This window comes from Salvelinus sp. IW2-2015, linkage group LG26, assembly GCF_002910315.2.
Source record: "Salvelinus sp. IW2-2015 linkage group LG26, ASM291031v2, whole genome shotgun sequence".
Taxonomy (NCBI): Eukaryota; Metazoa; Chordata; class Actinopteri; order Salmoniformes; family Salmonidae; genus Salvelinus; species Salvelinus sp. IW2-2015.
Genome location: NC_036866.1, coordinates 42,816,744 through 42,842,183, shown reverse-complemented (window position 1 = coordinate 42,842,183; position 25,440 = coordinate 42,816,744). Strand labels below are relative to the sequence as shown.

General features: G+C 42.6%; 1 protein-coding gene across 1 annotated transcript in view; it reads left to right on the top strand.

Annotated features, from left to right (window-relative positions):
• The window catches only part of LOC111952651 (testin), a 41,868-nt gene continuing 16,428 nt past the window's right edge, over positions 1-25,440 (top strand). The window contains exons 1-4 of the mRNA XM_023971544.3: positions 1-289; positions 8,492-8,577; positions 21,681-22,125; positions 22,790-23,548. Coding sequence (XP_023827312.1) covers positions 263-289; positions 8,492-8,577; positions 21,681-22,125; positions 22,790-23,548 — 1,317 coding nt within the window. The 5' untranslated portion in view covers positions 1-262. The remainder of the gene's footprint in view (positions 290-8,491; positions 8,578-21,680; positions 22,126-22,789; positions 23,549-25,440) is intronic.

The window sequence follows — 25,440 nt, the reverse complement described above, 5'->3', positions numbered from 1 at the left end:
CATGTTGCATCTGCAGCCCTGTTCCAAAAAGAATGTGATCAATTTTCACCCGGTGCAAAAACGCCTACTCGGGCCAGGTTATAGGAATCCCATCAATGCAATGAACGGGACAGCGGTGCTTGAAGAAGTGGTGGGCGAGTAAAATCGATAAACTCTCGGTTTTGTTTCTAAAGATTGGTGACAACGTAAAGTCAGTCCAAGTTTTTGGTGTTTATTTGCAAGTTACGGCGGGACTCAAACAACATACGGAGGGGAATTGAAAATGGAGGTAGAAAAGGAAATAAAGAAGGTAAGTCTTCATGCTTGTATAGTTCCAGATAAGACATAACGCCCTAAAAGGTGTATCCTACCAGGTAGCAAAGTCAGCAAGGAAGGTGCCTGTCTAGTCCTGTCAATGTGTAGCCAGCTACAGACTGCTTTTGATACTTAAAAAAATAGATTAGTATGAGCTATATAACCTTTCACATCTTTCTTTGTGTTAGTTATGACATACAAAAATAACAAACCCGGGGTTGTCTTAATATACATTGACATTATTCGCTTCGTTGGTAGACTACCCTTTTCACAATATTTTCATGTTTAAAGGAGGACAGACGTTCCGTCCTGTCTCACACTAGTGATGGGAACGGCTCTTTTTGAACGGATCTTTTGTATCGGTGAAACAGCCGTTCATTTGGCTCCCTGATTTGCATACTGCTGCTACTGCTTTTCAAAACAACGATTATCTGCAGATAAATTACAAACGAATTCTCCAAGAGCTTGAATCCTCACTGCAGAAACAATACTTAGTGGGGAGAGCCCGTAGATTCTGTGCTTAAAAATAAACACTTTTCTTTTTGCAGGTGAGCTAATAATTTGACCAGGTTAACATGCATTTGAACACGTATTTCATGATCTGACATAATTGTAGCCTACTTTTTGTCTTTACATTGCAAATTGGTTCTAGGTTGTTCTAAAAAATCATGGTTCTATGTCGATTTTTTTGCATTTTGAACGAAGAGCAGTTTGGGAGCAAAATGAGCCGACTCTTTTAAGTGAACGGAGCCAAATGAGCCTGCTCACCGAAAAGCCTCGGAATGCCAATTACTATCTTCCACTCGCAAACACTCAGCAGCGATACCACAATCTCCATTAGCTGCCTGCTGCAGCAGAGAACAATGTAGCATATTTTTTTACACAAAAAACCCCATCATCCACACACTGAGTCACATGCATCATCATTTAAATAACACGACTATGATAACTGTTGTTAAGACAAACAGAGCTCTTCTCCACTCAAGGGGATTCATGTCTGCTGTCAAGTCTGGTGGGGTGGGGGGGGGGGGGGCTTTATGATTCCAGACAGCCTGTCTGTCAGCTGTCATCAAGGTCCAAGCTCTTGCACAAAGGGATTGCGCCTCGGTTAGTGCAATCCAGGTTCCTTGGCATGTCTCTAACCTTAACCCTTACCTAACCTTAACTTCAATTGGGTGAACGTTATTGGTGCCTGGAGAAGTGGGCATACTCAAATTTTGCCCAACATTTCCCAAATGGCCCGCCCGGCGAAGGAAAGTTGCCCTGTGTGAAAAAGTATATGAAAAAGAGTGACACACTTTGAATGACCTAAAATGATCAATCTCAAATTGGTCTTTCACCTGCAGGTCAGCCCAAGCTGTACTGCAAGTTGTACTGTGCAAGTAGGCTAATTGTAGGCCTACTATTGAAATAGATAAATGAGATTGCCAACTGAGTAATAAATTCACAGGTTTTCGCTCTCAAAGTAACACTTTAATAGAAAAATAACAAAATTGGTTAAACCACACCAGGAGACCACTTTTGAGGTCTGTGAAAAAATTGAGTTACCCTTTAATTCAACTGAGCAGGGACTTAGCACTGTTGTTTGGTCAGCAGTATTTCTGAACTGCACATGAGATGGAGTTTGCAAAACAAATGGCCACTGACTCAACCCAGCCCAAAATGGCAAGGATTCTATGGTGTTCCCAAGTGGTTTAAGGAAACAATTCACAAATATTTATATTTTCAGAAGTGATGAACCGTCAGCTGGATATTCTGTTGATTACAGAAACAATGAGCTGGACACTTTGGAGAGACTCATGGCTGGCTCAGACCAATATCTAGACCAAAGCCGTTACATTGTAGACCATCTCTGGCTATTCTCCCCGTTCGCTAGACAGATATAGTTGGAAACACGTCTATTGTTGATAAGTGGAGAAGAGGGAGTTGATAGTTAACGTAAATATTATTTACTGAGTCATGCTCTAGTCTGGCTTTAGTTTTGCGTTCCTCCGTGTACATGCCGGCTGCACATTCCCCGAGGCCGAGGGGGGCTCACTGCTTCACATTTAGTGCTCCTCCTGAGCCAAAAAAAACAGCTTCTCCAAACAGCAGTGTGTGCTGGAGTCCTGAGGGGCTCTCAGCATCGTGGAATACTTGACCATATAAGGGCGCAGACAGCGTTGACGGGGCAAGACAGACAACACTGGTGTTTGAAGTCCGTCTGAGAAGTGAGGCAGGACTGAATGATGCGAATGTGAGGGAGGAAAGAGTGCTACAGTATGGGCTGTGACTACAAACTCTGGAATTAGCCTCGTCACGCATCCCAAATGGCACTCTATTCCCTATGGGCCCTGGTCAAAAGTTGCACACTATATAGGGAGTATGGTGCCATTTGACACGCAGACCTAGTCTAGTGAGTCTGGTTTGATTCGAAAAGGTAGCAAGACAGAATTTTAGAGCTGCTTTATATTTGACCAAAATAGGCACTGAAGTAAAGGAAGTAGAAGAAGAGAATGCATGCAGATGGTTGAGAAAAGTCGGCTTTATATGTTGCTTGAAGTATCAAATCTGGAATATATCCGAGGCGGAGTTTAGGGATTAATGGGACATCAGATTCCGTATTTGAATTTAGTAAGATGTTTTCCCTCTCACATCTCTGTTAGGCATGTTTATACGCAAATGTCAAGCTGTACAGTAATGCCGGGTTGTACACTACACGACTTTCAAAATCCTAACATCTCTGAGCCTCTCACCTTAAACAACCATCTTTCCTGTAGTTGTTTGTCTTGCCAATGTAGTGGTACGCACACTAAACAATATGGCAGAGACGGTGTGTCACCCGCTACTAGATTCTTCACTTGGTCGTGAGGATTCTCCATACCACCCCGCAGTCTCGCGAAAACAATGATGCGATTAGATCGTTAACGTGGCTAGAAAAAAAGCAGCCTCCTTGACGTTTTCAGTAACACATTCACACCTGCCATAAAGAGTTGAAATATCTAGCTTGAATAACATTGCTTGTGAAATACAGAGATGTAACGATTTGACACTTTGGCTTTGGTGAAAGGCAAGTACAAACGTATGCTAGTAGTAGTCATCGCTCCTGCTCGATCGTCTACACATTCCGGGTGATGCGAAACAACGTCATCATCTCACTGGCTTCTTCTCTGCTGAGCTCTCATTGGCTAATGTTGATCACCTTTCTCAAAACGTTTCATTGCACATCTCACACTAGAAGATCATTGCAGATTTTGTGCCAATAAAATCAAACATGTTTGAAAATATTGGGACGTCTGGGACTGCTCAAAGACGGGATTGGTAGATTGCATCTCTGACCCGCTCACATTAAACAAATGTTGGTGACGGCCACACGCCCTGAGGAAACGACATGGGGATTTTGTCTCCGATCTAAAAAACTTGTCTGGGACAGCTGTATCGGGGCCAAAATTGTGTAGTGTACACCCGGCTTAACAGAACATTGTAGATTCTGCTAACTAGGGTATTTAAAGAGGCCACTCCAAAACAACTAGGCCTAAGTAAGTACTGACTCCACCATATGAACTACAGTAAATACACTACATGACCAAAAGTATGTGTACACCTCATTGAACATCTCATTCCAAAATCATGGGCATTAATATGGAGTTGGTCTCCCCTTTGCTGCTATAACAGCCTCCACTCTTCTGGGATGGCTTTCCACTAGATGTTGGAACATTGCTGCGGGGACTTGCTTCGATTCAGCCACAAGAGCATTAGTGAGGTTGGACACTGATGTTGGGCGATTACAGCGGTTCGTCCTTTAAAAGTTGCAGCATACTACAGCACAGCTTGCATGGTGCCGCAGAATTCTATGGCATGTTACTTAAGTGTCAGCCATTGTAACCATTAAAGCTAGTTAGTGCTAGTTTGACCACCAGAGGGCATCTTTGAGAAGCATTTGATAACCTTCAATAGTGGCTTAATTAATTTGATTAATATTATGGTGTTTCTATTCCAAGAAAAACGAAAAACCCTCAGGGTTTCCGTTAGGATGGAACGGAAAATATGGCGCTGTACAACGTAACGGCCGGGAGTAGGCTACAGTACTAATAGCATAACATTTCCATACCCTACTAGCCAATACCCAAATGGAGATTCAGTGAAAATAAAAATCTCATTGATTTATCAAGACCAGTCCCCATGCTTGTCTCAGAGCAGCGCGAAACGTTGATAAAATAGTTGACCACAGCATTGCTTCAAATAGGCTATTGCTTTAAATCCTATTACTTCTAACTTCAATATGCTATTTAAATAAATAAGATCTACACCACATTAGTGAGCCTCATGTCGCCTACGGGAGGCCTACAGTATATCAGATTATTTTTTTCTTCCAATGATTACATATGGGTTTCCCGGTGGCGGCCGGCACGGGTATCGAACCTGCATCTGTAGCAACGCATTTTGCACTGCAACGCAGTGTCTTAGACTGGTTCGCCAATCGAGAGGCCCCATGCACAAAGTATCAAAATACAGAGAGGTGTTGGTAAAGGTATATTGTCCTGCTAACAGCCCATAATGGGCTATTATAATACGTGGTGTCCAGGTCAGGATAACCAAAACATTTCTTTATTAAAGACTATCAGAAAGAATGTTGGTACTTATTTATTTTGATCCAAAGCCATGAATGAGTGAGTCACTCAGCTATATGACCGTGCCATCAACTTGATAATATATAAAGATATTTTGGAGGTTATTCCGTTTTCAAAAAAACAAAAGTGAGCGATTGTAATATGAATAAAGGTCAATATAATATTTGTAAAGGCCAAAACATTTATTTCTGTTTTTAGAGGGAGAGAAACGCTGGGCCAGTTGTGGGAATCCCAGTCATGGGTTGGATGTGATACATAATAATAATAATAACACTTTTTGTTGTATTATTTGTTTTGTCTTTTCTGGTGGATTAAACTGAAATTACAACCAATCACGGCCGGTTGTGATACAGCCAACCTAACTAAGAAATACATTTGACGATAGAATTCTCCCCCTACCCTCCTAGGCAATTCTATTGTCCAGCTAATAGCCATAATGGCGCAGTACAACGTGACCGTGTGTGTTTGAAAGAGTATTTTCCAGTAAGCAACAATTTGTTTACCTTCATTAGACAACTTTGTTCCAATACTTCTGTAATTCAGTGATATTTATTCTCATAGTAATTCGTTATGGATCCATAACTAAATTAACATCTGCCTTTTGAAAGAGTATTTTTATCAGTATTTTATTAACAAAAGCATAAAGATGCTGATGAAGAAATACTGTACTGTACAGTATATGCTTTTACATTTGAATAATAAAGCATTTTGAAGATATCAGCCACCTGCATTTGTTTGTTAGGCTACTGTGCAGTCTGACAAGTAAACATAGCCTACAGTACATACTGTAGTAAACATGGGAAAGTGCCCAATTCCTTACATAAGAGAGAGCAGGCCATATCCAGACTTTCTCGGTGACCTCAAGTACTCATTAACTCTGACTTTAATGCTTTTTCGGGTTGTACCAGTAATGGTCAGAAACTTCTGAGACACAGTATTAATGGTAATCCATCTCAGTTCGTATTCTGTGCCCATTCGTGGTATCTCGCTTCGGTTACACATCTTTGGAATAGCAGAACAGCATAACGGTCCGGGCGGCCCTTGCTGTGCCTGGTGAGCAGTTGGTCAAGTTCTGTTGTCAGAAGAGGAATGGAAGTGTCAGGGTGAACTGACGACCTGATGAACCCGCCAGGTATGTTGACTCTGCCTTTCGGAGGTGGAGTTCCAGAGCTCACAGGTGTGCCTGGCCCTCTTCAACGTGTCATTCTCCGCCTGACTCTCCGCCAATACCGCCTGGCTCTGGACCACTGCATCAGCTGTCGCCCGTATCTCTGCCCTCAGATAATGTTTCTCTTTCTGCTGGTCTGCTTTCAATGACTCGATGTCGGTCTTCAAAGTTTGAATCTGATCCATGTACACCTTCATCAGATGAGCAGAATGGTACCGCCCTGAGCCCCCATCGATTACAGTTGCCTATGATAGAAACGGTAGATCAATTAAGAATTAAAAGTGACTCCAACACACAAATGCTGCGTACACATTTTAAGAATCTAGCAAAACGAACCGCTTTCTTGGCAACCATGCGTTTTTTCTGTGTGGACCGTTGTCCAGCCCTTTTGTCCACTGATCTCCACGCATGGTTGTATGCTCTGCAAAAATACATTCATGTTTTTAGTACACAATAATAATTTTTATTTGTTTTATTTAATCTTTATTTAATTATCGATTTTATTAAACAGTATGCCTACACATTGATAGGCTATATAAAAAAAATGTTTTTAGGAAAATGTACTGAAACCAAAATACCTTTAATTTTGGTGATCCTCTCAGCTCCGGCTCATTTTCAAGTCCTCTCGTGGTTATGGTCCTAACCCTGGAACGGGTAGCACCATAGAAAGAAGCTCGCTTGATGAAAATTATGTCCATTTAGTCTGTTCTCTTTGGTCGCAATGTCATTTCTTTTTTTTAGATAAACAGCTCATTTTTGAATTATAACTGTGTTAAGGGTGGAGTTTGAGGCGGGGTGAGGAGTACTGGAAAGGAGTGACTTTCAACTTACATAAGTATACAGCAGATCGCCGATTGTCCTCACTTTGATTATGCTACTAATCGGGCTACAAGTGTTTGAAAACCTGTTTTCAAAATGCCACCAGCTGTCGATCACTACTGTAAATAAAACATTGCATCTTATTTACATATTGTTTACTTTCTTTATTGTAACCACAATGTCACAAAATTTGTATCTACCTTTCCAATTACTTTTAGAGTTTGGGATTTACAAATGTGTATAACTTTTGACTGACGCCTTTAGTGAGAGGTGTAATGCTTTTAATATTTAATAATATCTGCCTTCCGAATTCATATCTAAGGGGCATATTTCACGCCATTATTAGTTACATCGTTTTAGTTTGAACGTGCAGACTGGCACTAAGAACAGCGGGAACGTTTCCCTAGTCAGCGCCATTATTAGTGCAATGCCCCTTAAAGTGTTGCTCTGTGCTGGAGCAATGAAGTAGTGACGCAGGGTACTGTACTAAACCACACATTACCTCTAAGTCCTGCAGCATAATCGCAAAACTTTTAGTGGAGCAACCACTGTAGGTCTGGCTCACGGTCGGCATTCCATTTCATCCCAAAGGTGTTCAATGGGGTTAAGATCAGGGCTCTGTGCAGGCCATTGAAGTTCTTCCACACCGATCTCAACAAATAATTTCTGTATGGACCTCGCTTCGTGCACAGGGGCATTCATGCTGAAACAGGAAAGGGCCTTCCTAAACTGTTGCCACAAAGTTAGAAGCACAGAATAGGCTAGAATGTCATTGTATGATGTAGTGTTAAGATTTCCCTTCACTGGAACAAAGGGGCCTAGCCAGAACCATGAAAAACAGCCCATTATTCCTCCTCCTCTACCAAACTTTACAGTTGGCACTATGCATTGGGGCAGGTAGCGTTGTCCTGGCATCTGCCAAACCCAGATTAGTCCGTCAGACTGCCAGATGGTGAAGCATGATTCATCACTCCAGAGAACCCTTTTCCACTGCTCCAGAGTCCAATGGTGCCGAGCTCTACACCACTCCAGCCGACGCTTGCGATTGCGCATGGTGAATTTAGGCTGTTTTGCGGCTGTTCGGTCATGGGAACCCATTTCATGAAGCTATTGATAAACAGTTATTTGGAACTCGGTAGTGAGTGTTGCAACCGAGGACATATGATTTTAGCACTCGGTCGTCCCGTTCTGTGAGCTTGTGTGGCCTACCACTTCGCGGCTGAGCCGTTGTTGCTCCTAAACGTTTTCACTTCACAATAACAGCACTTACAGTTGACTGGGGCAGAAATTTTGTAAACTGACTTGTTGGGAAGGTGGCATCCTATGACGGTGCCACGTTGAAAGTCACTGAGCTCTTCAGTATGTCCATTCTGCTGCCAATGTTTGTCTATGGAGATTTCATGGCTGTGTCCTCGATTTTATACACCTGTCAGCAATGGGTTTGGCTGAAATAGCCGAATACACAAATTTGAAGGGGTGTCCACATACTTTTGTATATATAGTGTATCAAACCCTGGCCTGAAACTTTCTACTGTATGAAATCATTTCCCGAGACAGTATAAGTATGTTAATCTCATTGATGTGCTGTGTCTGTTGGCAGATGACCCTGGGCCACGAGATTGGTGCCGGAGCAGCGTGCCTGAAATGCAAGGACAAATGCGAGGGGTTCGAGCTGCACTTCTGGAGGTTTGTACTGCTCTCTACTCTGTTGACACGGCATGGTCAACACAGGCGGAAACATGTTTTTGCATATTTTTCAGTGCACATGCAAAAATATGTTTTTTTTCTTACTTTTCAATATATTAAATTCAATATGAACCAGACCCAGTTTGGCAAAAAACAACACTTATTTTCTCTTTGCTACACAACAGGGAAAGCCACAGGCCCCCAAAGCATGTAGCACCGAGCCTTGTTGTGTTTAGTACAGTTTCCTGTCCTCTTATGTTTGGATTACTGTAGAACTGAAGTGGCCTACATTCCTTTGACTTCCTGTCTGATTCCAGACTTACGATGCAGTCATTATCTGGACCAATGACTCATTAAAATAGTTGTGTCCCCCACTGTCCCCTCTCGCCAATTAAGCCAGCATTCTTGTTTCCCGCTTACCCAGACAATTATCCACAGCCGGCTAGCTTTCCTGAGACATCACAACAGGTGCCCTCATGCCTACTGCAGTGGCCGGTCGCTATGGCAACACCTAACCGCCACACAGACCACTGGGCACAAACTGGTTGAATCAACATTGTTTCAATGTAATTTATCAACGTATTGTGACGTAACATCTACGTGAAAAATACATCGAATTTGCAAAAACAGTTGTTTTGAGAGTTAAATTTCAAAACAGGATTATGTCATCATTATAGCCAATTTAAAACAACGTCAGATCTTCAACATTATATCCACTATCATAACAAATACATAGGCTGGCTAGCACCTCCTACTGGAAAGTTAAACTTTCTACAGCTATCCATTTGGTCTCCCATCCAGGGTTTTAACCAAGCCCAGATTAGCTATGATATTTGTCACTGACTACCTACCAATGTGCTATCATGAGAATGATTGAGAGATCTCTTAATAAGTAAATAGATTTACAGTTGCTATTGAAGTCATTCCAAATTATATGTTTAACACAGCAAATTAAATGTGACCATACTTTAAGTCATATATCATAAAATGATGATATTTAGGCCTATATAGCATTTGCGAAGTCATCAACAGCTATTGTTTCAAATCAACCCAGGGTTCAACTAAAAATAGAGAATACAAACTTTGGTTGATTTCAAATATAATCTTCAAGTTTATAATTAATATGTTGGATTCACGTCTCCATCTCAACCAAAAATCTAAGTTAAAGAATAGGACTAGGCCTATATCAAATCAAAATTGAAATGTACTATGCAATAATAGGCCTAAGGTTCAAGCTCTGGTTGGTTTTGAGATGTAAGGACATTTAGTGATATTGAATTTGAAGGAGATGCTACTTGGATAGTTCCATCTGTGCCACTGACTTAGTCTGGCTTTAATTCCAGTTTGTCTACAAATTAATAATTGATATGTTGGATTCATGTCTCAATCTCAACCAAAATAAAGAATGGGACTAAATCAAATCAGACTTTATTTAAAGTGCATTTAAAGTTTGATTTGATTTAGCTCTATTCTTTTACTTAGATTTTTGGTTGACACTTGATTGCATGGACAATTTGTAATACAATAAATAGCCTAAAGTTAAGGCTATCTTACAAACTAATGTAACACTATTTATTCAACCATAAAATGAGTAACACATCCATGGCCACATTTTTGAGGTTACATTGGTCCCCGATTCAAATCTTTTAAGATGGTCTGCGGACCCCAAACTGATCCAAAATTGCATTGGTCAGAAAATCGATTCAAACATTACGAATCGCCGCTTCACCATTTTTTCCGATCTTCAAAAAACACCTAATCTTTCGTGTCAACTGACGCGTCCTCTCCTTCAGTGTCAAACTAAGCATGTAACTGTGTTGACAGTCATCGATCTACAAAGCATTTTGCATGCCGAACAACCTCAAACTGCACACTGTTCCCAGCTTCATGCGCTGACCAACGCGAGGTAGGCGGCCTGTTCCCGATCTTGCACATCTGCACGGCACCTTCAGCATTCAAATGCTAAAATGGCTTGAACGATATTAGGCTTTATTCGTTGATGGAAGCCTATGTAATTTGCTAGGTTATTGTTATCTACTGTATGCACTGTTGAAAATTGTGTTTTACCGGAATAAAAATAAGCTAACGGAAACACAACACTCATCTGGCTATGCAGGGTTTAAAATAGATTGTATTTTGATTACTCAGGTTCACCATCAGCAATAGTTTTGGTAGATTTGCTTTAAACAATCAGTGTTTAACATCTGTAGATGTTACTGTAACTATAAATGTCTTATGTAAATCATAGAAAGTGTAAATGTTCAAGATAGCATGCAAAGTTAACAGGTCTGTGGAGATCTTCACATTTGCTTTAATCATCTGCAGAATCTCAAACAGCATTGATCACTTGCACTATGTACACTGAACGAAAAATATAAACGCAACATGTAAAGTCCTGGTCCTATGTTTCATGAGCTGAAATAAAAGATCCCAGAGAAATGTTCCCTACTCACAAAGGCGTATTTCTTTCAAATTTTGGTCACAAATTCGTTTACATCCCTGTTAATGAGTATTTCTCCTTTGCCAAGATAATCCATCCACCTGACAGGTGTGGCATATCAAGAAAGAAGCGCAGTAACAAGACATTAAGTTTCTTGTATAAATACAAAATATCGGACTGTCACGCCCTGACCTTAGAGATCCTTATTATTCTCTATGTTTGGTTAGGTCAGGGTGTGACTCCGGTGGGAAATTCAATGTTTTCTGTTTCTTTGTTTTTGGCCGAGTGTGGCTCCCAATCAGAGGCAGCTGTCTATCGTTGTCTCTGATTGGGGATCATACTTAAGCATCCCTGTTTTCCACCTGAGTTTGTGGGATCTGGTTTTCTGTTTAGTTACTGTTGCCTGACAGAACTGTGCGTTTTCGTTATTTTGTTTGAGTGTTTTTTAAATTAAAATCATGAACACTTTCCACGCTGCGCCTTGGTCTACTCTTTCTACCACCAACGAGAGCCGTTACAGAAGATCCCACCAAAAACGGACCAAGCAGCGTGGCCAGGAGGAGTGGACATGGGAGGACACCCTGGATGGAGAAGGACCCTGGACGCAGGCCGGAGAGTATCGCCGTCCAAGGGAGCAGATGGAGAGAGAGGAACGGCGACGATACGAGGAGTTAAGTCAACGACGGAAGCCCGAGAGGCAGCTCCCCAAAAATATTTTGGGGGGTAGGCACACGGGGAGGCACACGGGGAGGCACACGGGGAGATTGGCGGATTCAGGGTTTAGACCTGAGCCAACTCCCCGTGCTTACCGTGGGGAGCGTGTGACCGGTCAGGCACCGTGTTATGCGGTGATGCGCACTGTGTCTCCAGTGCACATCCACAGCCCGGTGCGCTCTGTGCCAGCGCCCCGCAGTTGCCAGGCTAGGGTGAGCATCCAGCCAGGACGCGTTGTGCCAGCTCTACGCTCCAGACCTCCAGTCCGCCTCCACGGCACAGTATATCCTGCGCCGGCTCTACGCACTATGCCTCCAGTGCGCCTTCACAGCCCAGTGCATCCTGTGCCAGCGCCCCGCACTTGCCGGGCTAAAGTGAGCATCCAGCCAGGACGGGTTGTGCCAGCTCTGCACTGCAGACCTCCAGTGATGATCCATGGCACGAAGCCTCCAGTGATGATTCATGGCTCGGAGCCTCCAGTGATGATCCAAGGCCCGGAGCCTCCAGTGATGATCCATGGCCCGGAGCCTCCAGTGATGATCCATGGCCCGGAGCCTCCAGTGATGATCCATGGCCCGGAGCCTCCAGTGATAATCCAGGCCCGGGAGCCTGTAGTGATAATCCATGGCATGAAGCCTCCAGTGATGATTCATGGCTCGGAGCCTGTAGTGATGATCCAAGGCCCGGAGCCTCCAGTGAGATCCAGGCCCGGAGCCTCCAGTGATGATCCATGGCCCGGAGCCTCCAGTGATAATCCATGGCCCGGGAGCCTGCAGTGATAATCCAGGGAGCGAAGCCTCCAGTGATAATCCATGGACCGGAGCCTGCAGTGATAATCCATGGCCCGGAGCCTGCAGTGATAATCCATGGCATGAAGCCTCCAGTGATGATCCATGGCCAGGAGCCTGTAGTGATGATCCATGGCACGAAGCATCCAGTGATGATCCATGGCCCAGAGCCTGTAGTGATGATCCAGGGAAAGGAGCCTCCAGCGACGGTCCCAGTCCGGAGCCTCCAGCGGCGGGCCCCAGTCCGGAGCCTCCAGCAGCGGTCCCCAGTCCGGAGCCTGCAGCGGCGGTCCGGAGCCTCCAGCGAGGGTCCCCAGTCCGGAGCCTGCAGCGGCGGTCCCCAGTCCGGGGCCTCCAGCGAGGGTCCCCAGTCCGGAGCTTACAGGGGGGTTCCTAGCCTGGAGTCCCCGACGACGATCTACGGTCCGGAGCCTCCAGCGGCGGGGGGAGCTCAAGCGGAGCGGCGTCTGCGTCCCGCACCGGAGCCCCCACCGAGAGTAGATGCCCACCCGGACCCTCCCCTATAGGTTCAGGTTTGCAGCCGGAGTCCGCCACCTTTGTGGGGGGGGGGGGTACTGTCACGCCCTGACCTTAGAGATCATTATTATTCTCTGTTTGGTTAGGTCAGGGTGTGACTCGGGTGGGAAATTCAATGTTTTCTGTTTCTTTGTTTTTGGCCGAGTGTGGTTCCCAATCAGAGGCAGCTGTCTATCATTGTCTCTGATTGGGGATCATACTTAGGCAGCCCTGTTTTCCCATACTTAGGCACCCCTTAGGCAGCCCTGAGTTTGTGGGATCTTGTTTTCTGTTTAGTTACTGTTGCCTGACAGAACTGTGTGTTTTCGATTTTGTTATTTTGTTATTTTGATAACACATAGTCAGACATTGTTTTTCCATTGGAATTTGATTGTTGAAGCATGGCGATAACGCATGTATTTTTGAGTGGGTGAATAAGGGTTGAAATCTCATTGATCAATGCCTCAACCAAATATTACCCACATTTCCATGTTGAAATGACTTGATGTGTCCAGTGGGAAGGGTTTTGGTCTTGGTCATGGTCAGACATGTCTGTGGCAATAAGAACGTAACTGGAAAGCTATTCTGTGTTATGCGGTGTGATTTATTTGTTTTGTACATTTGTTTGGGGGTTTTACAGGTACACTATCCATTTCAAATTATATGTTTAAAAAACATGTAGGCTGCTACTAAATACATTATGTAAGAAATACATACTGAGTTTAAAGCTGCAATATGTAACTTCTTGGGCGATCCGACCAAATTCACATAGAAATGTGAGTTTTCGATCTGTCATTTTCCTTGAAAGCAAGTCTGAGAAACAGTAGATCTGTTCTATGTGCGCTATATCTATGCTTCCCATTCTTATGTTTTCGTTTTTGCGTCTTTTACTTTTGGTTTTGTACACCAGCTTCAAACAGCTGAAAATACAATATTTTTTGCTTATGGAAAATATATTTCACAGCGGTTTAGATGATACAATGATGCTATACACTATACTTGCCTGTTTTGTCACATAAACTGAAAATAGGTGAACTATTCGAATTTTAGCAACGAGGAAATGGCGGCGCGATTTCTGCATAGTGCATCTTTAAGTGATAATACATTCAATATCAACAGGAAATGAAAACAAAGAAGTGGGCCTCCCATCCAGCCAACATGTCTCCATCTACAAGGCTGCCCTCCAGATCGAAATGCGTTATTATGGAATATGGGCATGCCATTTTGATTCCCATTTACATTATTTTTCAATTTTGTGCCAACTAGAAATAGTGTGAGCAATAATAGGACTAAAGTGTAGTTTACGTTGTTTAAGGGATACATCAGTGAAGACCACCTCTTCCAGGGAAATAGGAGACACCATATTTCTCTCTATGTTTAATGGTATCATGTCTAAACCAATGTAGTATGGGACAAAATGCTAGTGCCTGGAAATATAATTTATTGTCTTTCCCATTGCAAGTGTGTTAATTTTATCCGGTCTCGCGTTACCTTGCAATATACTTTTTGAAACTGCACTAAACTGCACTATGGATTTTATCCCAGTAGCCAGAAGGGGGAGACAAAGGAAGCAGAAATTCAGCCGTGGCAATATATTCATTTTGACAATAAATATTCTGTCAGTTAAAGCAACTGGGATATTAGTCCATCTACTGAGGATACTGAGACAGAAGGATACTGAGTCTACTGAGTTGTGTCGAATTTATTTGAGCATTCTGTTAAAGTTTCTGGCAATGGTTTTATCTAAGGAAGGATATCTATTCCAATATATATAAAATGGGAAACGATTGGGATTCCATAAGTAGAGATGGAGTCCTCTATCAGGGTCTTGAGAAGCAGATTTGGTGAGATTTATTTTATAACTTGAGATGGAGCTGAATTTGTCTATGATCTTCAAAGCTTTTGGGAGGGATTGTCATTGTCTAGATAAAGTAAGACATTGTCAGCGTATAATGAAATGACGTGATCTGTAGAATTGTGAAATATTGGTGTAATTTCTTTCGATTGTCGATTTACCTGGGCCTGGGGCTCCAGAGACAATACAAATAGAAGAGGTGAGACAAGATCACCTTGCCTGCTACTTCTAGTTATTCTGAACGGAACAGAGCAATCTATTGCCTGTTATTACTATGGCTGAGGGATTGACGTATAGTATTTTAATCATATGAATGAAATTGGAGCCAAGTCCCATATGTTCCAAAACCGACCAAAGATATGACCATTCTAGTTTATAAAAGTCTATCAAAAGCTTTGCGTTGAGAGGTAGAACTGCCCAAGCCGCTTTGGATTCTGCCTAACCCTTTAGGACACATAGCGGCCGTCAACGGCCTTTCTTTAAATTACTATAGCGGCCAGGAACGGCCTTGTTTTTTTTAACAATAATGTCTGTGTCAATATCTCAAAATTGACTTGCTAACAACCTGTTGTCGTATTCGCGTGGCTGTTGTCATCAACCAGAAACAGGGTATGCTGTTATTTGACCTTTAAATAAAAAAAAATACTTAATCACTCAAAATGACTGCGTAAAAGCGGCCACTGCATTTCACTGTGGAAGAGGCTGTATCTATATACACTACCATTTAAAGGTTTGAGGTCAGTTAGAAATGTCCTTATTTTCCATGAAAACATACATGAAATTAGTTGCAAAATGAATAGGAAATATAGGCAAGATGTTGACAAGGTTATAAATAATGTTTTTTTTATTGAAATAATAATTGTGTCCTTCAAACTTTGCTTTCGTCAAAGAATCTTCAGCAATTACAGCCTTGCAGACCTTTGGCATTCTTTGTCAATTTGTTGAGGTAATCTGAAGAGATTTCACCTCATGCTTCCTGAAGTACCTCCCACAAGTTGGATTGGCTTGATGGGCACTTGTTATGTACCATACGGTCAAGCGGCTCCCACAACAGCTAAATAAGGTTGAGATCCGGTGACTGTGCTGGCCACACCATTATAGACAGAATACCAGCTGACTACCAGCTGACTAGTTCTTGCATAGTTTGGAGCTGTGCTTTGGGTCATTGTCCTGTTGTTGGAGGAAATTGGCTCCAGTTAAGCGCCGTCCACAGGGTATGGCATGGCGTTGCAAAATGGAGTGATCAGTCTTCCTTATTCAAGATCCCTTTTACCCAGTACAAATCTCCCACTTTATCTCCACCAAAACACCCCCAGACCATCACATTGCCTCCACCATGCTTGACAGATGGCGTCAAGCACTCCTCCAGCATCTTTAAATTTTTTCTGCGTCTCACGAATGTTCTTCTTTGTGATCCGAACACCTCAAACTTAGATTCGTCTGTCCATAACACATTTTTTCCGATCGTCTTCTGTCCAGTGTCTGTGTTCTTTTGTCCATCTTAATCTTTTCTTTTTTTGGGCCAGTCTGAGATATGGCTTTTTCTTTGCAACTCTGCCTAGAAGGCATCCCGGAGTTGCCTCTTCACTGTTGACGTTGAGACTGGTGTTTTGCGGGTACTATTTAATGAAACTGCCAGTTGAGGACTTGTGAGGTGTCTTTCTCAAACTAGACACTCTAATGTACTTGTCCTCTTTCTCGGTGTTGCACCGGGGCCTCCCACTCCTCTTTCTATTCTGGTTAGAGCCAGTTTGCGCTGTTCTGTGATGGGAGTAGTACACAGAGTTGTACGAGATCTTCAATTTCTTTGCAATTTCTCGCATTGAAAAGCCTTCATTTTTCAGAACAAGAATAGACTGACGAGTTTCAGAAGAAAGTTGTATGTTTCTGTAATCGAACCTGTAATCGAACCCACAAATGCTGATGCTCCAGATACTCAACTAGTCTAAAGAATGCCAGTTTTATTGCTTCTTTAATCATAACAACAGTTTTCAGCTGTGCTAACATAATTGCCCAAGGGTTTTCTAATGATCAATTAGCCTTTTAAAATGATGAACTTGGATTAGCTAACAGAACATGCCATTGGAACACAGGAGTGATGGTTGCTGATAATGGGCCTCTCCATAAAAAATGATCAGTTTCCAGCTACAATAGGCATTTACAGCATTAACAATGTCTACACTGTATTCCTGATCAATTTTATTTTATGTTATGTTTAATGGACAAACAAATAGCTTTCCTTTCAAAAACAAGGACATTTCTAAGTGACCCCGAACTTTTGAACGGTAGTGTATGTTGGTTGGTGACACGGATTTGGACGCGTCGTTGCACTTTGAAAGTGATGATGACGAGGTGAGTGAAATAAGTAAATAGCAGTGATGTTGTTGATGTTTGATGCTGTGAAACTTGGGGAATAGCTGTCAGATTAGCAAATACTGTCATGATCACTTGGTTGGTATCGGTGAACACATCAGCAGTGGAGCAGGAGCTCAAATGATTGCTCTCTGTCTCATGGAAATAGTTGCAGTGTTTAGCTGTATATAGTCAGCTAACTAGTTGGTCATTTTGTCTTATTTCTACCAATGTAATTTAAATGAAAATGGCCCAAGCTGCTTGCTATAGCTAGCTAATCTGTCAGGCAAGAAAAGTTGCATGTGCAAAGCGTCAACTTCAGCTCTCACTTTCACTACAGACAACAATCTAACTAGCCACCGAAATGGAGATTAGAGTAATTAGTGTTTATCTGTTGGGCTTGGTCATGGTTTGTCATGTTTGCTAGGTACAGATATTCATAGGCTATACAGTTGAAGTTAGGTTGGAGTCATTAAAACTAGTTTTTCAACCATTCCACAAATGTCTTGTTAACAAACTATAGTTTTGGCAAGTCGGTTAGGACATCTACTTTCTGCATGACAATACATTTTTCCAACAATTGTTTAGACAGATTATTTCACTTAGAATTCACTGTATCACAATTCCAGTGGGTCAGAAGTTTACATACACTAAGTTGACGGTGCCTTTAAACAGCTTGGAAAATTCCAGAAAATGATATCATGGCTTTAGAAGCTTCTGATAGGATAATTGACATCATTTGAGTCCATTGGAGGTGTACCTGTGGATGTATTTCAAGGTCTACCTTCAAACCCAGTGCCTCTTTGCTTGACATCATGGGAAAATCAAAATAAATCAGCAAAGACCTCAGAAAGAATATTGTAGACCTCCACAAATCTGGTTCATCCACCTGAAGGTACCACGTTCATCTGTACAAACAATAGTACGCAAGTATAAACACCATGGGACCACGCAGCCGTCATACCGCTCTGGAAGGGGACGCATTCTGTCTCCTAGAGATTAATGTACTTTGGTGCAAAAAGTGCAAATCAATCCCAGAACAACAGCAAAGGACCTTGTGAAGATGCTGGAGGAAACAGGTACAAAAGTATCTATATCCTCAGTAAAACGAGTCCTATATCGACATAACCTGAAAGGCCGTTCAGCAAGGAAGAAGCCACTGCTCCAAAACCGCCATGAAAAAGCCAGACTACAGTTTGCAACTGCACATGGGACAAAGATTGTACTTTTTGGAGAAATGTCCTCTGGTCTGATGAAACAAAAATAGAACTGTTTGGCAATAATGACCATTGTTATGTTTGGAGGAAAAAGGGGGAGGCTTGCTAGACAAAGAACACCATCCCAATTGTGAAGCACAGGGGTGGCAGCATCATGTTGTGGGTGTGCTTTGCTGCAGGAGGGACTAGTGCACTTCACAAAATAGATGGCATCATGAGGCAGGAAAATTATCTGGATATATTGAAGCAACATCTCAAGACTTCAGTCAGGAAGTTAAAGCTTGGTCGCAAATGGGTCTTCCAAATGGACAATGACCCCAAGTATACTTACAAAGTTGTGGCAAAATGGCTTAAGGACAACAAAGTCAACGTATTGGAGTGGCCATCACAAAGCTCTGACCTCAATCCTATAGAAAATGTGTAGGCAGAACTGAAAAAGTGTGTGCGAGCAAGGAGGCCTACAAACCTGACTCAGTTACACCAGCTCTGTCAGGAGGAATGGGCCAAAATGCACCCAACTTATTCTGGGAAGCTAGTGGAAGGCTACCTGAAACGTTTGACTAATTGACTGTATGTAAACTTCTGACCCACTGGGAATGTGATGAAAGAAATAAAAGCTGAAATAAATCATTCTCTCAACTATTATTCAAACATTTCAGTCTTAAAATAAAGTGGTGATCCTAACTGACCTAAGACAGGGAATATTTACTTGTATTACATGTCAGGAATTGTGAAAAACTGAGTTTAAATGTATTTGGCTAAGGTGTACAGTATGTAATCCTCCAACTTCAACTGTACATTGCCTTGTTTTCCAATTTTTTTTACAGCTTCGCTGTCTTGTTAGGATTTGTGCTCACGCAGTGGAGCTTATATGATATTGAGTTGCATTGATATTTGTTTACATAGACGGCTAAGAAGTTGCTTGTTTTGTCCCGTTTCTACCGATGCAATTCATTTGGATACTTTCCTAGCTACGTAACTAATCAGCTAACATTGGCGAACTCTGTAGTTAGTCGGTCAGGCAAAAAATAGAGGAAGCAGGGGAGAGGAGGAAGCAGAGGGAGAGCACACCCGAGAGGGGAGCCTACGTTTCCATGAAGTGTGTCTGCCCCAAGTCCCACCATTCACCGATGTACCACATAGCCTGGAACTAAAGTGACAGTAGCAAGGGTTTTGGAGTCGTTTTTGAAAGTGGTAGGTGTCTGTTAAACACCAACATGTCCTCCACCACGTCCACTGAATCCACATCCACTGAATTGTTGTCAAGGTAGCCTACTCTTTCTACATTTTGTGTCATGCCTAGTTTGTACTAAATCGTATTTAGAGAGGTTATATACATTTTTAAATAGTATCTGAATTGTAGTTTGCATTTTTACATTGTTACGGAAGTAAGAATCGTTGTCAATCAAATAGCCTACTTTGTGTGGGTTTTGAAATACTTTCTGAATATTGTCCACTGGTCACATTTTGGATAATTTAAAACATATTTCTATGTAAATAATATTAATAAGTAGAATGTATTTTTCTTGGTACATTTTTGCGTGAGTAATTTAGTCAAATTTAATACAATTTAAATACTCTAGGGTTTTTTGTTGTTTTGAGTGTTAATGGTTTTTTGATAAGGTTTTTACACAATGTCTTTACACGTGACAAAATTACATGAATGTGGTGTCATATTCAAGAAAGGTTGAGGTTGTGCTTTTTAAAACTAAGTTAACTTGTAATTGTTCTTTGTTTGTTTGTTTATCTTGAATATTCTCAGTAATCTATAGCGGGGGTTCCCAAACCTTTTCACTCAGGCCCCCCTTCCAGCATTGGGGAACATTCATGGGATAAACTGTTCACACCACTCTTGTTGGCGGAAATAACATTTTGCAGTTTTAAAGCAAATTTTCTTGCAATTGTATAGATTTTGCCATATCTAATGTGTATTCATGTGATATTTGAGTGACTCAAACATTACGACAAAATCTATGGGCAAAAAAACCTAGCTAAAAAAACATTGCTAGAATATCAGGACCTCTGGAATGCTTGATAGGAATATTAAGGCCTTTCAAATTCCATGAGAGAACAGCTAGTGTTGACATTGTTTTTCTAAAATGTAATTGTTATCTTTAGTATTGATAAGCCAATAGATGTCAAATAAAAAGCAGAACCACAGGGAAACCCAACCATTGGTCACTCCCCACCCAGAAGACCCTTTCTATAAATCGTTCCCCCTTACCCAGCCCCCCTCCTCCCTAGCCCTTAGCCCTCCAACCGGGGTTTACCCTACCCTGCACTGTAATTACAGGGTTGTAGCATAACGCCGAGTGGCAGCCTGAGATCTCCTAAGCAACATATTTTTGGTCTTTGAGTAGGTACTGTATATATAATAATATTATTAAAGTAAAACTATATAAGTAACCAATTTAGACCTTTACAATTAAATTAGCAGACATGAGGATTAGGAGTGGGTAATGAAAAAAAAACAAGGTATGACAGATATGCAAGCCTGAATGTCTGAACAGTAACACAAAAAATAGGATAGCTGTAGGATCCATATATTGTCCATTGTTCATTAATTGGCATCATTGCTGAGCATTGTAGGAGCAATAATAGGAATATTGTTCCTTGTACCCTAACATGAGGGGTATCCTCATCATTCTCTTATGCTTCGTGCAGCATCATAGCCATAGGCTAAGCTGCATGATTGTACATGGAAAGCATACCTGAATAATGAGCCAGTAATGGGGTTCCATCTGGCGGCTTGTCCCCTTGTGGGTTGGGTTTGATGTGCTTCTTGAAGAAGTCTTGGGCTTCATTGGCAGTGGAAAACGTGTGTGTTGTGTTTCTGGAAGGTCAAAATGAGTTTTGCCGGGTGGATGAAGCCACATCTCAGGTTTAGCTTGCATAGCTGGGATCTCACCTCGTTTTAGGTCTCCCTTTGTTTTAGCAGTTCGGACCTCAAGGGGTGCACATTTTGGTTTTTGCCCTAGCACTACACAGCTCATTCAAGTAATCAACTACTCATCAAGCTGTGTAGTGCTAGGGCAAAAACCAAAACCTGCACCCCTTGGCGTCCCGAGGACCGAGTTTGGGAAACGCTGCTAAAGGGCCTACTGTTTTTCCTGGTCAGATGATCATTAAGGAAACCTATACATTTGAAAGTGCTTAGGCACAACCAAAAATATATTCTAACCTAACCCATTCCCTTTCTTTATTGATTTTCCCCTCCACAGAAAAATCTGCCGGAACTGTAAGTGTGGCCTGATGGACCACGATGTTCAGATGAACTCTGAGGATAACAGGAAGGTTGGCAAGCTGTTTGAGGACACCAAGTACACGGGTCTCGTCGCCAAGCTCAAGACAGACGGCGACCCCACATACAAGGGCAACCAGGTCACCTTCTCCATCTCCTCCAGCCCCATGTCAGCCACCGCTGTACCATACAGTCCCCACACTGTGCCAGTGCCGGGGGCCGTAGCTGGGTCTGGTGCTAGGAATGGTGCTGGAGCTGGTGCCGGTTATGGGGCCAGTGCTGGGGCTGGTGCTGGGCCCGCTACCATGTCTAAACCAGGGGCAATCAGACCTAATGCTGTGTCAGTCAATGTCGTGCCAGTCAGGAAGGATGCCGTGATGTCTGTCACCTACGAGTGGGCACCACCAGGGGTCAAACAGTATATGGTAAGGGTATAACTACTGTATCATAGGATTTAAAATACCTAGGAATCCCAAGAGTAGTGTACACGGGTCTGAATCTGAAAGAATCTGGTGCTGTTCCCTTGGCATGATGCTATTCATTCCAGAAGCAAAGTCATCATAATGTGCTGTACAATGAAATATGATTAAAATCTTGAGGTTGCAATATAATAGACTTATGGGTCTTTAGTTGGTCTGGTTCAGTTCACTAAACAAGGCATTGGTGTATTGTAATGGAAGATATTGTCCACTAGAGGTCACTGACTTGAAGTTCTGTGCCACCAGTGCTCATGATCTCTTCGTATCCCTCAACAAGCAAATATGTGTTCTTTAGGGAGAGGTTGTAAGTTGTCCTATAATAGCTGGCTGCCTCTGCCCAATTCTCCCTTAACTACATCAGTTCATTAACACAGCTTAATTTTAGTCTGTTCCTTTCTGCCTCTTTATCTCTGTATCTCTATCATTTTTGTTTTCACTCTCGCTCTATTTGTGCCTATGACTCTTCCTTCCTCCCTTTTTATGTCCTTTCTGCCCCTCTCATTGTCTCTCTCCCTCTCTTCTCCTATCTTCCCCCCCCTCTCTCTTCTCCTCCCATCTCCTTTACAAAGTCCTGATATCCTCTCTCTCCTCTCCACTTTGCCCTCATCAGGCGGTCCGCTACATTGAGCTCCTGCCCCCAGAGAGGCGTCCCATAGCGGGCACGGAGGGTGCAGCCTACCGCCGGCAACAGATGGCAGTGCAGCTACCGGAGCACGACCAGGACCCGGCCAAGTGCCACGAGCTGACCCCCGCAGAGGTCAAACAGATGCAGCAGTTCGTCCGCAAGTACAAGGACGAGGCCCTGGGAGTGGGAGACATCAAGCTGCCCGAGGAGATGATGGGACAGGGTCTGGGTCAGGAGAGAGGACCAGGACAGGGAGCACCAGGCATGGGAGCACCAGGCATGGGAGCACCAGGGATGGGAGCACCAGGGATGGGAGGACCAGGACAGGGAGGACCAGGACAGGGAGGACCAGGACAGGGAGGACCAGGCATGGGAGCACCAGGCATGGGAGCACCAGGCATGGGAGCACCAGGGATGGGAGGACCAGGGATGGGAGGACCAGGACAGGGAGGACCAGGACAGGGAGGACCAGGACAGGGAGGACATGGGATGGCAGAACACCCAGGGATGGCAACAGCTGGGGGAGCCTTTGGGCCTGCAGGTCCTGGTCTTCGGACTAGACCCGGGGCTGGGGGTGCACTTGGGCCAGCCGGACCAGTTCAGCCTGGGATGGTGGCTGGGGGTTACCCTGGGGCAGGAAAGGGTGCACCAGAAGACATGGGTACTGCTGCCACCACTACCGCTGGGTCAATGGGCACTCCGGGAGCCCCTGGACCTCACCTGGCTGGGCCCTGTGGACAATACGTAAGTGAGTGAGTGTGAGAGAGAGAGAGAGAATTGTGAATGACTGTGCTGGTTGTAACTTCCCCATCGTGGATTTAAAAGCACTGGCTAGGTTTAATCAATGTGACACCCACCTAGGGCTGGACCGGTTTGGGTTTTTACCTTACCTTCTATAACGGTATTTCAATGTTTTGTTTGTTAAATAAGATACGCAACTCCAGTGCGTGTAATGTCAGTTTATATAGTTTACTCCATTTGTTACTTGCAAGTCGTCGCTCTCCATTTCCTGCATGCCACTTCCCACAACAAGCCCTGCCCCTGAAGGAGAGCAGTTGTTGGTGTTGCTCGACCATGGAGTCATGAGCACTTCACTTGCCGTTCATTCTGCATGGTCAGACGCAACAAGATGTTGGTGACAACGATGCTGCTTTCAAAGCTTTCTATAACTGCACTTCATTTGTGTATCTTACTGTCTGAAAACAGCTAGTTTGTCTTTTCTTAGCAAGTTGTGGCTAAAATAAATTGTGTTAGCTGCTAAAGCTAATTGCTAGTTAGTTGGCTAGCTAGCAAGTTTGTAATCAGAGTCAGAGCAAACCTAACTAGCTAATACAGCCTGATACCAGTGCTGGTGTACCCATACAGAAAAGTAATTAATGGCCTTATACATGTATATCAAAGAACGTGACATATATTTTAAAACATATATAAATCTCATACAAAACAATATCATACAAAACAATATCATATGGATATGTATTTTCATCATGAAAAATTTACTCAGAATATTCCTTTTTATTTGTTCGATGCATTTTTTAATTGCTTTGAAATGTGTTCCAGAAATGTTTTTATTTTTTACATGGCATATAATCTCACATGTGGGATGAATTATTTTCTAATTTAGTGTTGGGCAACCTTGTGACTAATTTGTCGTATCTTTGTATCTACTGTAAATGTTGCCATCTCATTTTGAGATTAGTTTGAGATGGTGTAGACTATTGTAGGTTTATAGTTTCTGATGTACAAGTTTTGAAAACGCACAGAAACCTATCTAAGTATGAATGTTTATTTTCATTCACTATAGTTGTGGTTGCCCATAAGGTTATGGAATCACATTGTGTTCATAACACGTGGTTTAGGTATTGTTGTAATCAATGACTGTATATTGTTGTAATCCACTATTATTTTGGGTTGAGTCCTCCAAGGATTTCCATTGGGAATTTTTATGCCTGTTGCCACCAGCAGGGGGTGAGGAAGCACAGCCGTTTGCGTCTCCCTTCCCCTCAACAACACTTGAAGAAGACGCCTGTGACAACTTTTACTGTTTCTCCTACTCTTTAAAAAATTAAAAATCTCTTAAACAGGTATGTAGTGTACACAAGCACATTGTCTACAGAAAATGTTAGTCAAAATGGTTATCTGAGTGATACTTACCTTTTTATGTTGAAATTGTAAAGTTTTTAAATCTGTAAATTGATTGAGGGAAAACTGTTAGCGATCTTGACATAGAGATGACTGGGTTTGTGGTTGATAAGCAAGGCTAGCCCATAGAATAACATAAGAAAAAATGGCGCCAGATAATATTCTGTTTTGAATTTATTGATTTAGCTATAGCTCCTCTGAGGTAATATTGTAGTTTGATTTCTACTCGTTTGTATGGTCTAGGCCCTGACATCTCCCCATCCAAGTGTTATATATTACAGAGTTGTATTTTTTTGTTTAAACTCTATACACTAACTACGCTAACGCTAGCCTGTTAAGCCTATATGGTATTAGCTTAGCGGCTAACGTAAACTCACCCCATTCCGTACAAATGTGCGCAACCGCAACATTTAAACGAGGCTACAAAGAAAACTAATGGGACTGTAGCGACTGTGTTGACTTCAAAATCGGGGGTGTGAACTAGGTTTCTATTC